General features: G+C 48.1%; 1 protein-coding gene across 1 annotated transcript in view; it reads right to left on the reverse strand.

Moving 5' to 3' along the window:
• The window catches only part of LOC102457443 (uncharacterized), an 87,179-nt gene that overhangs the window by 36,230 nt on the left and 34,867 nt on the right, over nt 1–16,082 (reverse strand). The window contains exons 14-24 of the mRNA XM_075915351.1: nt 14,073–14,099; nt 13,340–13,366; nt 12,748–12,774; nt 11,907–11,939; nt 8,954–8,980; nt 8,123–8,158; nt 5,573–5,599; nt 4,840–4,866; nt 4,247–4,273; nt 3,405–3,437; nt 2,256–2,282 (exon numbers count right to left, since the gene is read on the reverse strand). Coding sequence (XP_075771466.1) covers nt 2,256–2,282; nt 3,405–3,437; nt 4,247–4,273; nt 4,840–4,866; nt 5,573–5,599; nt 8,123–8,158; nt 8,954–8,980; nt 11,907–11,939; nt 12,748–12,774; nt 13,340–13,366; nt 14,073–14,099 — 318 coding nt within the window. The remainder of the gene's footprint in view (nt 1–2,255; nt 2,283–3,404; nt 3,438–4,246; nt 4,274–4,839; nt 4,867–5,572; nt 5,600–8,122; nt 8,159–8,953; nt 8,981–11,906; nt 11,940–12,747; nt 12,775–13,339; nt 13,367–14,072; nt 14,100–16,082) is intronic.

Consider the following 16,082-nt stretch of genomic DNA (forward strand, 5'->3'; position numbering starts at 1 on the left):
AGCCCAAAGTAACTGCCCATGTCTACACGCAGCAGTGAAACAAGATTCCAAATTAAAGCCCTAAATCAAATTATCTGCTAAACCTCGTTGCAGGAGGAATACCATCTAATTCAATTTAGGGCTTTAATTCAGAATCCCGTTTCACTGCCGCGTGTAGACGCGGGCAGTTACTTCGGGCTAGTCAATTTCTAAAACAGCGATCGGCCGGGAACATGCAAATCAAGCATGGGATGTTTAAATCCTGCGCTTCATTTGCAATTTCGGTCACCCTCATTAGCCTCCCTAGATCGATCTAGGGGGTTAGGGTAGACATACCCCCAGTAAGGCTGATGTCCTTTCCCATAATATTCTTAGCACAGCTTGTGGAACAAGTCATTATCAACAAAGAACTGCAGAACTCTCAGGAAGGGTCAAGCAGGTTTGAGAAGGCATCTTTGTACCCCATCTCCAGCTGCAGCAACAGGTGTGGCCCTGCAACTATGCCAAGATTTTTCTTGAGAAGCGTTAAGAGTCAACAATTAATATCTCATTCCTTTGGTGTCCACAGAGGTGTCCCATAATGCAGTCATTTGTTACTAGTGGCAAGAAAAGTCCCTGCTTTTCTCTCACATCAGAGGCAGATACTCCTAGGGACCTGAGGGGAGGGAGAAGAGGAGGTACAAAGGAGCTCCTAACCTCCCACAGGTACATAGTACTTTCCTTTAACCTTTTATGAAGTGGGGGTAAGAGATGCAATGGTCTGCTACAGCCCCTTAACTGGGTCCATAATGGCCTCATTGTAATGCTGGAAATATTGGTACCAACAGCAAAGGGAGATATCTGGCAGCTACAGATGACTCCGGTATAGTAGGTACTGAGATAGTGTCAGTATGCTGAAGTTCCAATTCTGTTTCAAGACTCAATGGCACCTACAAAGCTACTAGAGTGAATAGTGCCAAGTTCTGAGGTACTGAGGCAGAGAAGTGTTTGAGTTTAGGCTGTGCTCTGTTCTGATCCCATACCTGGAAGACCTCTGTGCCAGGGATCTCCCCCTTTCACAGTCGTTTATGTTCTTCCCTCAGCATAAGGGATAGTGATTGGTGCCAGGACTCTGGCACAGTAGGAGGAGCATTTCTTAGTTTTGTCAGGGTTCTCGGGTCTGACTCTGACTGACCTGGTTCACATGGAAGTCTCAGGACCACCTCCATGAGCAAAAATTATAGCTGAGCTGCCTGATCTTTATTCCTGCAATACTTAAAGTTCTTGTAAATTTGGCAACTGTACCTGATACGAGCTTCCTTGAGGCCTGCCAACCAACATGAATGCAGGTCACTCAAGGTATGTCTACACTATAGAATTTTTTTTCAGAAAAAGAGCCACACCTCAAGCACATTTTTGAGCAAAAATATTGAAAGAGCAGAGGGGTTTTTCCGGTATAGGTATTCCTCATTCTACAAGGAAGAAGCCTGTTTGTGAAAGAGCTCCTTTGCAAAAAGGTGTGTGTGGACGGGGAAGAGGGTTTTTTCTCTTGGAAAGAGGAAAAAGCACATGTGTCCTGGTGGCCATTCTATGCATAGCAATCACATCTTACTTTAGAGAGAGAGTCCATGCAGTGTGCAAGAAATTTTTGCTGAAGATTTCTTCTGATAAAACTCCTTGCACAAGAAGCCTGCAGTCTAGATGTAGCCTTGGGGCAGAGCCTTAGAACTAGACCCACAGAGCTTGTAACCCAGTGACCAAATCATATCTCAGTACGAGGGATGGATGGATGGAAAAGCAGATTAACACAGAACCAAACAGCTAACTAGCTAGCTAAACACTAATAATTTTACTATTGACAATATATAGAAAACTAAGTCTATGATGAATGATTGTGAATGCAAGAAGAGCCATGTTAATAATGGTTGAAGGCTGTAAGAAAGAACTGAGAGGCTGTGGGGTTGTTTGGGCACTCTATAATGGCATTACTGGCATGTGGCCACATGTAGCACTTGAGCTGACCCAAACAGTACCATTTCTGGGAAGACAAGTGTAGACAGGGAAACACACACACATCAGGAGTGGAATGTAGCCATGGAAGCAATTAAAGAACCCAAGCTACTGCAGAGTACTCAGAACTATAGTGGGACTGGGGTAACTCTAACGTGACTGATTTCAGGCTAGATCTGTTCACTCAGCCCTGCCCTGGGGTTTCAGTGCTTCTGGATCAGCTCAGCAGTATGTGTGGCTGGGAGCCTCTGCCCAAGGGCTCTAATGGGGGAGATGGAAGAACTTACCAAGCTTTTTTTGCAGTTCTTGATTTCCTAAGGAGAGAAGAAAAGGAGACCAGCATAGGATCAGCATGGGGTAACATGGGGCAGTTACACATTTTGTATACATTTAAATTGCAGCTGGGAATGCCCCTCTTCCCCATGTAGAATAGTGATAGAAATGTAGCCGTGTTAGTCTGGTGTAGCTGAAACAAAAAACAGGACTATGTAGCACTTTAAAGACTAACAAGATGGTTTATTAGATGATGAGCTTTCGTGGGCCAGACCCACTTCCTCAGATCAAATAATGGAAGAAAATAGTCACAACCATATATACCAAAGGATACAATTAAAAAAATGAACACACATGAAAAGGACAAATCAAATTTCAGAACAGAAGGGGGATGGGGGCGGAGGGGGGAAGGTAAATGTCTGTGAGTTAATGATATTAGAGATGATAACCGGGGAAGCTATCTTTGTAATGGGTAAGATAATTAGAGTCTTTGTTAGAGTCTTTACCCGGAGTCTTCTTCAAATGTGACTGTGTAACTGTAAACTTGGAATCTTAATTTGTACCAGGAAAACCATCAAAAACAACAAATAGTCTAGTATCGTCTTAAAGACTAACAAATTATGTAGATGGTATGATGAGCTTTCATGGCCACAGCCCACTTATTCAGATGACTAGGGCCAGCCCACAATATTTGGCACCTGAGGAGGGAAGCTCAAATCTCCCCCCGCCGCCCCCCCCGCCCGCCCGGATGCCCCATCACTTGGGCCAAAACTGTGATAGGTCTCAATTGTTCCTTCTTCCTCTTCTACTCTTCTCATGGTTCTGGTCTGCTACCTGCATATGCAACATCAACAGACAGAATTTTCCAAACTCTGGTCCTAGTGGACCTTCCCTTTCTCCCCCTAGTCAGGCACCTGAATAATGACTGGAGAATTTGGAGTACAGATCCAATAATAAGTAAGGGATGGGAGGAGAAGGAAAAAAGATAAATAAAAAAAAGAGAGAGAGACACTGAGTAGATAGCACAAGTAGTTCCAAGAGGAAGGTAAGAACAATTACCACCTCCATTGGTTGGTTGGTGCATTGGTTAGTTGGTTAAGATACCCTTATGACTTGTTATAAGGGCAAAAGAACACACAGTTTAAAATCATTATTCCAATTACCTGACTGCAGGGCCTCCTTCTCCTTCACAACATCTGAAATGGAGAAGAGAAAAGAATACTAGAATTATAGAATTGTAGGATTTCAAGGAATGTGAAGAGATCATCTAGTCCCATCACCTGTGCTTAAAGTCAGAACTATATATTATATAAACCATTCCTGACAGGTGTTTATCTAACGTACTCTTAGAAGTCTCCAATGATAGAAGATTCCATCACTTCCTGAGGAAATGTATTGCAGGACTTAACTACCCTGATACTTAGGAAGTTTTTTCTAATGTCCAACCTAAAATGCCTTTGATGCAATTTAAGTCCATTGTTTCTTGTCTTTTTCTCAGAGGTTAAGGAGAATGATTCTTTTCACTCTTCTTTGTAAATCCCTTTGTACTTTCAACGACAATAAGGGGACCATGAGGGTGCATTCACTCCCTTGCAGTCTACATGAACAAAAAAAGCACCCACTCTCCACAGCAACTCCTGCTTATGGGCCTGAACATGCAACATCCATGGGATGTGCAAAGTATCCTGTGTTCATGGAAGATGCAGGTCTGGATTCTGATATAGCTTTGATGTTCTCTGATGCAGCACTCATCTATAGAAAGCGGCTCCCCACTCTCCTTCTCCTGTATCAGCACAAGATGCTTGGTAATCGATGGCCAAAGGCAGGTGACATCCAGCTGTGTAACCGGACACAAAAGCGGGTAAACCAGTGCTGCCGTGGGCCTCTGGTGACTCAGATTTTGACCCAAATTGTCTCCTCTACCCTGTCATGTGGTGTTGGTGCTCAGCACCATGTGTGGCTGGGAGCTTTTTCCCAGGGGCTGTATGATGGTGGATGATCTTACCCTGCTTTTCTCGCAGCTCCTGGCATTCTGGTGAAAGAAGAAAAGGAGACAAGCATGAGTTGGTCCTTGCAGGAGGTTTAATGGTAGTTCGAATTAGGAGCTTTCATTCAAACTCCCTTGTCCATACCACATGTATCCACGGGCAGAGTGTTAGAGCTATGGGGCATTTTAAAATGGCGGCGCACGGGAAGTTGCAAATAAAGCCCGGGATATTTAAATCCCGGGCTTCATTTGCAAGTTTGAATGCCTACATTAGCCACCCTAGTTCGAACTAGGGTGGCAGTGTAGAAATACCCACAGAGAGTTACAGGGCAGCATTTTGGTCTCTGCTGCTATTCAAACCCCTGTAATGTGAAGCCCTTTCAATGTCGACCTACCCTGAGTCCTGCCATTCCATATGCATGAAATTCACTTTCTGTTATTAAGGACAACACTGAGATGTGAGCTGTCAATGCTGCCATGTTTGCTCATTTCCAGGGCAGGATGAGATCACGGCGAAGAAGATGTTAACACATAAACTGTACGTGAGGATTTTTCTGTCTCACTCAGTGTAAAACTACAGATTCACATTTACTACAGGATCAAACAAATACCTGTGTCACGGGCCTTGTCCTTCATTTCTGAAAATGGGAGGATAGAAGAGTTAGACACAGAGTTGCTCTGTATGATGCCTTGTGCACCATAGTAACTGAGTTAGTTACAGACACCCACAGCCACACTCCCTACTACCATGTTGGATCCTTCAGCTTTGGAAGGAATGATACATATCAACACGCAGAAGCCCTGGGATTAGCAAAACTCAGACTGACAGAAGAGGTGAGTTCAAATTCTGATACAGCGCTGACATTCTCAGTCCTTCCTTCTCAGGGAAAATCCGTTTGATGTTACTAACAACCCTCTGGCACATCAGAGCTCTGCACTCCAGGTGTGACTGGGGGGGTGGGCGAACAGAAGACTGGGTCTTGTGTGTGGGATCTGGCCTTGGCCAACAAAGCGTGGAAACAGGAACCTGACTCTGATCTCAAGCTCATCTTCACATTCTTAGAAATGGCCCAGCAGATCCGGCAGTGCACTGCAGCAGTCAGCTATGGAAAGTGGCTCCCCACTGCCTTTGCCCGCATTAGCACAATGTGATTGGCACAACCAGACAAGAGAGCAGGTAATCCTGCGTTGGCTGCAGAGTGCTCTCAGTGCTGCTGTGGACTTCAGGTGAATCAGATTTTGACCCAAATTATCCCCTCTGCCCTGCTGTGTGGTGTGGATGCTCAGCACTATGTGTGGCTGGGAGCTTCTTCCCAGGGGCTGTATGATGGTAGATGATCTTACCCAGCTTCTCTCGCAGCTCCTGGCATTCTGGGGAGAGAAGAAAAGGAGACCAGCATGAGTTCTGTGGTGTTCTCCACACGGTGATGTGGGGCTATTTCGAACTCTGGGCAGGCCTGCCCACAAGGGAGTAGCAAAAGGGGCAACTGCTCTGGCACCCAGTGATTCACAAGGGGCTGGGGCTCCAGACAGTTGCTACTACAGGTCTGGCCAGTGCTGAGGGCTGGCTGCAGGGTGATGTGGGGAGAGGTGGCTGGTTCTGGGCCATGCTGAAGGCTGGCAGCCCCAGACCTGCTCCTTCTGCCTGAGGGCCTGCCCCACCAATGAGTAGGGCGCCAGGCCTGTACTTCCACCTTGCCCAGAGGTCTAGCCATTGTGCCCTCTCCCACCCCCGACACTGGGTACATCCACACTGTGCCTGGGAGTGAGTTTCCCACTCTGGGCAGCAGACACAGGCTTGGTCTGCTGGAGCCAGTGCATCAAGAGCAGCAGGGCAGCCGTGTGCAGCATGCGCAGCAGCTTGGGCCGGCGGCTCAAGTACAAATGTGCCCAGACTCCCTGGGTACATACTCCAGCCAATTCCCTGAGCTGCTGCCCTTGTTACACCCAGTCACACTGTTATTCTCAGCACCTTGATTCTGTCGACTTGGTGAGTCTGCCTACCTGAGCTGGGAAGCTCACTCCCACTAGGGATGTAGACAAACCCAATGCCTATGTCTATATTGCCCCCTCTTGCACAAAATAATATGCAAATGATGTGAAGCATGGAATATCACCATGCCTCATTTGCATAATTAATTAGGCTCTTCCACAAGATGGGATTTTTGCACAAAAAGGAACCGTTTACACAGCTACTTTTTGCACATAAGCTGCTTATACAAAAACAGAGCTTCATTAATTATGCCAGTGAGGCATGGCAATATTCTATGCTTCATCTCATTTTCATATTTCTTGTGGAAAACCGATATGGTATAGACATAGCCTATGTCTTTCAGGTGCCACAGGTCTCCTTGTTGTTTTTGTAGACCGAGACTAACTCAGCTACCTCTGTGAGAAAGGTCCCAGAGCAACCCCTACATAGAGCTCACAGATTGCTCTGGAGGCAGGGTAGCACCCCCAGTTGATGCCATTGCCTGGAGTGGGGGATGGGTGCATCACACCAGGACCTGTGTCCCTCAGAGAGATGCCTGCACTGCTGTAGCCTGTCACCCTGCCTCAGGCCTCCTATTTCTGTGCCGTGCAATCCCTGTGTGGTGCTGACTTGCACAAGTGTGTAGCTCTACGGTCTGTGATGGCAGGAACTTAGCTTGGGAAGGGCTCTGTGGGGCTGGATCGCTTTCAAGTTACCATCCATCCCTAGCAATGTGGGGTCCTGCAATTTTGGCACTTTTGAGAATGATGTCAAATAATGGATTCCACCATAGTGCACTGCAGAGATCCCACACAAAGCAAAGTAGGCTCTGTTCAGCTGAGTCAGGACTACATTAGGAGGAGGGGGACAGAACACGAGTGAGGAGCTGAGGGCTGGGATGGCAGGGAAGCTGAGGGTGGGGACTGAAGGAAGCCAACAGAGCTGGGACTGGGGGTAAGAAGCCCAGGGCTGGGATAGGAAGGGTTATGGGCAGTGGAGGTATTTGTCCCTCTGCGGTCCCCTGCATAACTGGCTTCTTCCAGAGACCTCGCATTTGTGGTGTGTGAGAAGATGGGGCATGGAATGAAACAGGACTGGACAGGACTGTGGAGCTCAGCTCTGCATAACAGGGAGGCAGTGGGTGAGGACTGTGGGACACTGGTGGTGCTCTGGAGAATTTAGGGTAGTACGACAGAGGGCAGTGAGGGTGCATGCACAGCTCTGTACTAGTGGGGACTCCAGTATTGGTGTGACAGCCATTTTGCAGGCAAGAATGGAGTTGTATCCACGGAGCTGTGTAGTGGAAGTTAGCCCAGCCCTCTCTCAGGGTTTGTCTGAACTGCTCGGCAATTCGGCCTACACGGCTGCGATTTGCTACAGATACCAAAATGCTGCTCTGTAACTACCCACTACATGGTACCTTTTTGGCAGGACGGGGTGTAGCAGGCCTGAGTGGATGCTGTTAATGCATGCTAAATGGTAATGATCACTCTGACAGCCTTCTTCAAGTGTGACCATGTAACTCTAAACTAGGAACCTTTTAAAAGTTTCACAGGGGTAGCTGTGTTAATCTGTAACAGGGAAAATGTCAAAACAACAAAAAGTCCAGTATCACCTTAAAGACTAACAAATCATGTAGATGGTATGATGAGCTTTCATGGGCAAAGCCCACTTCTTTACAGGACTGGAGTATTAGAAGACAAGAGCCAAAAATAAATAAGGGAGGAGAGGAGGAGAAAAAACAGAGAGAGAGAAAGAGACAGAGAAAGACAGACAGAGACTGTATAGATGGTTCAAGTAGTTACAAGCAGCAGATAAGAACAATTACAACCTCCATTGGTTGGTTGGTTGGTTAAGATATCCTAATGACTTGTTATAAGTGCGAAAGAACAGACACAGTTTAAAATCATTTTTCCAATTACCTGACTTCAGGACCTTCTTCTCCTTCTCCACAGCCTCTGAAATGGGGAAGAGAAAAGAATACTAGAATCATAGAAATGTAGGATTTCATGGAATGTCAAGAGATCATCTAATCCCATCACCTGTGCTCAAGTCAGAACTAAATATTATATAAACCATTCCTGACAGGTGTTTTTCTAATCTAGTCTTAGAAGTCTCCAATTATGGAAGTTTCTATCACTTCCGAGGAAATGTATTGCAGGACTTAACTATCCTGACACTAAGGAAGTTTTTTCTAATGTCCAACCTAAAATGCCTTTGATGAAATGTAAGTCCATTGTTTCTTGTATTTTTCTCAGAGGTTAAGGAGAATGATTCCATTTACTCTTCTTTGTAAATCCCTTTGTAATTTCAACGACAATAAGGGGACCATGAGGGTGCATTCAGTACATGAACAAAAAAAGCACCCACTCTCCACAGAAACTCCTGCTTATGGGCCTGAACATGCAACATCCCTGGGATATGCAAAGTATCCTGTGTTCATGGAAGATGCAGGTCTGGATCCCGACATAGTTTTTATGTTCTCTAATTCAGCAGTCACCTATATAAAGTGGCTCCCCACTCTCCTTCTTCTGCATCAGCACAATGTGCTTGGTACTGGATGGCCAAAGGCAGGTGACACCCAGCTGTTTAACCAGACACAAGAGCGGGTAAGCCAGTGCTGCCTGGGGCCTCTGGTGACTCAGATTTTGACCCAAATTATCCCCTCTGCCCTGTCACGTGCTGTGGGTGCTCAGCACCATGTGTGGCTGGGAGCTTCTTCCCAGGGGCTGTATGATGGTGGATGATCTTACTCAGCTTCTCTTGCAGGTCCTGGCATTCTGGGGAGAGAAGAAAAGGAGACCAGCATGAGTTCTGTGGTGTTCTCCACACGGTGATGTGGGGCTATTTCGAACTCTGGGCAGGTCTGCCCACAAGGGAGTAGCAAAAGGGGCAACTGCTCTGGCACCCAGTGATTCACAAGGGGCTGGGGCTCCAGACAGTTGCTGCTACTGGTCTGGCCAGTGCTGAGGGCTGGCTGCAGGGTGATGTGGGGAGAGGTGGCTGGTTCTGGGCCATGCTGAAGGCTGGCAGCCCCAGACCTGCTCCTTCTGCCTGAGGGCCTGCCCCACCAATGAGTAGGGCGCCAGGCCTGTACTTCCACCTTGCCCAGAGGTCTAGCCATTGTGCCCTCTCCCACCCCCGACACTGGGTACATCCACACTATGCCTGGGAGTGAGTTTCCCACTCTGGGCAGCAGACACAGGCTTGGTCTGCTGGAGCCAGTGCACCAAGAGCAGCAGGGCAGCCGTGTGCAGCATGCGCAGCAGCTTGGGCCGGCGGCTCAAGTACAAACTTGCCCAGACTCCCTGGGTACATACTCCAGCCAATTCCCTGAGCTGCTGCCCTTGTTACACCCAGTCACACTGTTATTCTCAGCACCTTGATTCTGTCGACTTCGTGTGTCTGCCTACCTGAGCTGGGAAGCTCACTCCCACCAGGGATGTAGACAAACCCAATGCCTATGTCTATATTGCCCCCTCTTCCACAAAACAATATGCAAATGATGTGAAGCATGGAATATCACCATGCCTCATTTGCATAATTAATTAGGCTCTTCCACAAGATGGGATTTTTGCACAAAAAGGAACCGTTTACACAGCTACTTTTTGCACATAAGCTGCTTATACAAAAACAGAGCTTCATTAATTATGCCAGTGAGGCATGGCAATATTCCCTGCTTCACATCGTTTGCATATTTCTTGTGGAAAACCGATATGGTATAGACATAGCCTATGTCTTTCAGGTGCCACAGGTCTCCTTGTTGTTTTTGTAGACACAGACTAACTCAGCTACCTCTGTGAGAAAGATCCCAGAGCAATCCCTAAATAGAGCTCACAGATTGCTCTGGAGGCAGGGTAGCACCCCCAGTTGATGCCCTTGCCAGGAGTGAGGGATGGGTGCATCACACCAGGACCTGTGTCCCTCAGAGAGATGCCTGCACTACTGTAGCCTGTCATCCTGCCTCAGGCCTCCTATTTCTGTGCCGTGCAATCCCTGTGTGGTGCTGACTTGCACAAGTGTGTAGCTCTACGGTCTGTGATGGCAGGAACTTAGCTTGGGAAGGGCTCTGTGGGGCTGGATCGCTTTCGAGTTACCATCCATCCCTAGCAATGTGGGGTCCTGCAATTTTGGCACTTTTGAGAATGATGTCAAATAATGGATTCCACCATAGTGCACTGCAGAGATCCCACACAAAGCAAAGTAGGCTCTGTTCAGCTGAGTCAGGTCTACATTAGGAGGAGGGGGACAGAACACGAGTGAGGAGCTGAGGGCTGGGATGGCAGGGAAGCTGAGGGTGGGGACTGAAGAAAGCCAACAGAGCTGGGACTGGGGGTAAGAAGCCCAGGGCTGGGATAGGAAGGGCTATGGGCAGTGGAGGTGCTTGTCCCTCTGCAGCCCTCTGCATAACTGGCTTTTACCAGAGACCTCGCATGTGTGGTGAGTGAGAAGATGGGGCATGGAATGAAACGGGACTGGACAGGACTGTGGAGCTCAGCTCTGCATAACAGGGTGAGGATTGTGGGACACTGGTGGTGCTCTGGAGAATTTAGGGTAGTACAACAGAGGGCAGTGAGGGTGCATGCACAGCTCTGTACTAGTGGGGACTCCAGCATTAGTGTAACAGCCATTTTGCAGGCAAGAATGGAGTTGTGTCCACGGAGCTGCGTAGTGGAAGTTAGCCCAGCCCTCACTCAGGGTTCGTCTGAGCAGCTCTGCAATTCGGCCTACAGGGCTGCGATTTGCTACAGATACCAAAATGCTGCTCTGTAACTACCCACTACATGGTACCTGTTTGGCAGGGCGGGGTGTAACAGGCCTGAGTGGATGCTGTTAATGCATGCTAAATGGTACCTTGATCACTCTGACAGCCTTCTTCAAGTGTGACCATGTAACTCTAAACTAGGAACCTTTTAAAAGTTTCAGAGGGTTAGCTGTGTTAATCTGTAACAGGGAAAATGTCAAAACAACAAAAAGTCCAGTATCACCTTAAAGACTAACAAATCATGTAGATGGTATGATGAGCTTTCATGGGAAAAGCCCACTTCTTTACGTGACTGGAGTATGGGTATGTCTACACTACCATCCTAGTTCGAACTAGGGTGGTTAATGTAGGCAACCGAAGTTGCAAATGAAGCCCGGGATTTGAATTTCCCGGGCTTCATTTGCATCTTGCCGGGCGCCGCCATTTTTAAATCCCCACTACTTCGGCGTCCATGCCCGCGGCTACACGCGGCACGGAGTAGGTAGTTCGGAGTAGGCTTCCTATTCTGAACTACCGTTACTCCTCGTTCCGCGGAACTACCTAGTCCGTGCCGCGTGTAGCCGCGGGCACGGAGTCCGAACTAGCGGGGATTTAAAAATGGCGGCGCCCGGCAAGATGCAAATAAAGCCCGGGAAAATCAAATCCCGGGCTTCATTTGTAACTTCGGTTGCCTACATTAACCACCCTAGTTCGAACTAGGGTGGTAGTGTAGACATACCCTATTAGAAGACAAGAGCCAAAAATAAATAAGCGAGGAGAGGAGGAGAAAAAAACAGAGAGAGAGAAAGACAGACAGACACGGGGTAGATGGTTCAAGTAGTTACAAGCAGCAGATAAGAACAATTACAACCTCCATTGGTTGGTTGGTTGGTTAAGATATCCTAATGACTTGTTATAAGTGCGAAAGAACAGACACAGTTTAAAATCATAATTCCAATTACCTGACTGCAGGGCCTCCTTCTCCTTCACAACATCTGAAATGGAGAAGAGAAAAGAATACTAGAATTATAGAATTGTAGGATTTCAAGGAATGTGAAGAGATCATCTAGTCCCATCACCTGTGCTCAAGTCAGAACTATATATTATATAAACCATTCCTGACAGGTGTTTATCTAACGTACTCTTAGAAGTCTCCAATGATAGAAGATTCCATTACTTCCTGAGGAAATGTATTGCAGGACTTAACTACCCTGATACTTAGGAAGTTTTTTCTAATGTCCAACCTAAAATGCCTTTGATTCAATTTAAGTCCATTGTTTCTTGTCTTTTTCTCAGAGGTTAAGGAGAATGATTCTTTTCACTCTTCTTTGTAAATCCCTTCGTACTTTCAATGACAATAAGGGGACCATGAGGGTGCATTCACTCCCTTGCAGTCTACATGAACAAAAAAAGCACCCACTCTCCACAGAAACTCCTGCTTATGGGCCTGAACATGCAACATCCCTGGGATATGCAAAGTATCCTGTGTTCATGGAAGATGCAGGTCTGGATTCCGATATAGCTTTGATGTTCTCTGATGCAGCACTCATCTATAGAAAGCGGCTCCCCACTCTCCTTCTCCTGTATCAGCACAAGATGCTTGGTACTGGATGGCCAAAGGCAGGTGACACCCAGCTGTGTAACCGGACACAAGAGCGGGTAAACCAGTGCTGCCGTGGGCCTCTGGTGACTCAGATTTTGACCCAAATTGTCTCCTCTACCCTGTCATGTGGTGTTGGTGCTCAGCACCATGTGTGGCTGGGAGCTTTTTCCCAGGGGCTGTATGATGGTGGATGATCTTACCCTGCTTTTCTCGCAGCTCCTGGCATTCTGGTGAGAGAAGAAAAGGAGACCAGCATGAGTTGGTCCTTGCAGGAGATTTAATGGTAGTTCGAATCAGGAGCTTTCAGTCGACAACCTAGTCCGTGCCATGTGTATCCGCGGTCAGAGTGTGAGAGCTATGGGGCATTTTAAAATGGCGGCGCACGGGAACTTGCAAATAAAGTACAGGATATTTAAATCCCGGGCTTCATTTGCAAGTTCGAATGCCTACATTAGCCACCCTAGTTCGAACTAGGGTGGCAGTGTAGAAATACCCACAGAGAGTTACAGGGCAGCATTTTGGTCTCTGCTGCTATTCAAACCCCTGTAATGTGAAGCCCTTTCAATGTCGATCTACCCTGAGTCCTGCCATTCCATATGCATGAAATTCACTCTCTGTTATTAAGGACAACACTGAGATGTGAGCTGTCAATGCTGCCATGTTTGCTCATTTCCAGGGCAGGATGAGATCATGGCGAAGAAGATGCTAACACATAAACTGTACGTGAGGATTTTTCTGTCTCACTCAGTGTAAAAGCACAGATTCACATTTACTACAGGATCAAACAAGTACCTGTGTCACGGGCCTTGTCCTTCATTTCTGAAAATGGGAGGATAGAAGAGTTAGACACAGAGTTGCTCTGTATGATGCCTTGTGCCCCATAGTAACTGAGTTAGTTACAGACACCCACAGCCACACTCCCTACTACCATTTTGGATACTTCAGCTTTGGTAGGAATGATACATATCAACACGCAGAAGCCCTGGGATTAGCAAAACTCAGACTGACAGAAGAGCTGAGTTCAAATTCTGATACAGCGCTGACATTCTCAGTCCTTCCTTCTCAGGGAAAATCCGTTTGATGTTACTAACAACCCTCTGGCACATCAGAGCTCTGCACTCCAGGTGTGACTGGGGGGGTGGGCGTACGGAAGACTGGGTCTTGTGTGTGGGATCTGGCCTTGGCCAACAAAGCGTGGAAACGGGAACCTGACTCTGATCTCAAGCTCATCTTCACATTCTTAGAAATGGCCCAGCAGATCCGGCAGTGCACTGCAGCAGTCAGCTATGGAAAGTGGCTCCCCACTGCCTTTGCCCGCATTAGCACAATGTGATTGGCACAACCAGACAAGAGAGCAGGTAATCCTGCGTTGGCTGCTGAGTGCTGTCAGTGCTGCTGTGGGCTTCAGGTGACTCAGATTTTGACCCAAATTATCCCCTCTGCCCTGTCATGTGGTGTGGGTGCTCAGCACCATGTGTGGCTGGGAGCTTCTTCCCAGGGGCTGTATGATGGTGGATGATCTTACTCAGCTTCTCTTGCAGGTCCTGGCATTCTGGGGAGAGAAGAAAAGGAGACCAGCATGAGTTCTGTGGTGTTCTCCACACGGTGATGTGGGGCTATTTCGAACTCTGGGCAGGTCTGCCCACAAGGGAGTAGCAAAAGGGGCAACTGCTCTGGCACTCAGTGATTCACAAGGGGCTGGGGCTCCAGACAGTTGCTGCTACAGGTCTGGCCAGTGCTGAGGGCTGGCTGCAGGGTGATGTGGGGAGAGGTGGCTGGTTCTGGGCCGTGCTGAAGGCTGGCAGCCCCAGACCTGCTCCTTCTGCCTGAGGGCCTGCCCCACCAATGAGTAGGGCGCCAGGCCTGTACTTCCACCTTGCCCAGAGGTCTAGCCATTGTGCCCTCTCCCACCCCCGACACTGGGTACATCCACACTGTGCCTGGGAGTGAGTTTCCCACTCTGGGCAGCAGACACAGGCTTGGTCTGCTGGAGCCAGTGCACCAAGAGCAGCAGGGCAGCCGTGTGCAGCATGCGCAGCAGCTTGGGCCGGCGGCTCAAGTACAAATGTGCCCAGACTCCCTGGGTACATACTCCAGCCAATTCCCTGAGCTGCTGCCCTTGTTACACCCAGTCACACTGTTATTCTCAGCACCTTGATTCTGTCGACTTGGTGAGTCTGCCTACCTGAGCTGGGAAGCTCACTCCCACCAGGGATGTAGACAAACCCAATGCCTATGTCTATATTGCCCCCTCTTGCACAAAATAATATGCAAATGATGTGAAGCATGGAATATCACCATGCCTCATTTGCATAATTAATTAGGCTCTTCCACAAGATGGGATTTTTGCACAAAAAGGAACCGTTTACACAGCTACTTTTTGCACATAAGCTGCTTATACAAAAACAGAGCTTCATTAATTATGCCAGTGAGGCATGGCAATATTCTATGCTTCATCTCATTTGCATATTTCTTGTGGAAAACCGATATGGTATAGACATAGCCTATGTCTTTCAGGTGCCACAGGTCTCCTTGTTGTTTTTGTAGACACAGACTAACTCAGCTACCTCTGTAAGAAAGATCCCAGAGCAATCCCTAAATAGAGCTCACAGATTGCTCTGGAGGCAGAGTAGCACCCCCAGTTGATGCCATTGCCAGGAGTGGGGGATGGGTGCATCACACCAGGGCCTGTGTCCCTCAGAGAGATGCCTGCACTGCTGTAGCCTGTCACCCTGCCTTAGGCCTCCTATTTCTGTGCCGTGCAATCCCTGTGTGGTGCTGACTTGCACAAGTGTGTAGCTCTACGGTCTGTGATGGCAGGAACTTAGCTTGGGAAGGGCTCTGTGGGGCTGGATCGCTTTCGAGTTACCATCCATCCCTAGCAATGTGGGGTCCTGCAATTTTGGCACTTTTGAGAATGATGTCAAATAATGGATTCCACCATAGTGCACTGCAGAGATCCCACACAAAGCAAAGTAGGCTCTGTTCAGCTGAGTCAGGTCTACATTAGGAGGAGGGGGACAGAACACAAGTGAGGAGCTGAGGGCTGGGATGGCAGGGAAGCTGAGGGTGGGGACTGAAGGAAGCCAACAGAGCTGGGACTGGGGGTAAGAAGCCCAGGGCTAGGATAGGAAGGGTTATGGGCAGTGCAGGTATTTGTCCCTCTGCGGTCCCCTGCATAACTGGCTTCTTCCAGAGACCTCGCATTTGTGGTGTGTGAGAAGATGGGGCATGGAATGAAACAGGACTGGACAGGACTGTGGAGCTCAGCTCTGCATAACAGGGAGGCAGTGGGTGAGGATTGTGGGACACTGGTGGTGCTCTGGAGATCTTAGGGTAGTACGACAGAGGGCAGTGAGGGCGCATGCACAGCTCTGTACTACTGGGGACTCCAGTATTGGTGTGACAGCCATTTTGCAGGCAAGAATGGAGTTGTATCCACGGAGCTGTGTAGTGGAAGTTAGCCCAGCCCTCACTCAGGGTTTCTCTGAACAGCTCGGCAATTCGGCCTACACGGCTGCGATTTGCTACAGAT

This window comes from Pelodiscus sinensis, unplaced genomic scaffold (assembly GCF_049634645.1).
Source record: "Pelodiscus sinensis isolate JC-2024 unplaced genomic scaffold, ASM4963464v1 ctg34, whole genome shotgun sequence".
NCBI lineage: Eukaryota > Metazoa > Chordata > Testudines > Trionychidae > Pelodiscus > Pelodiscus sinensis.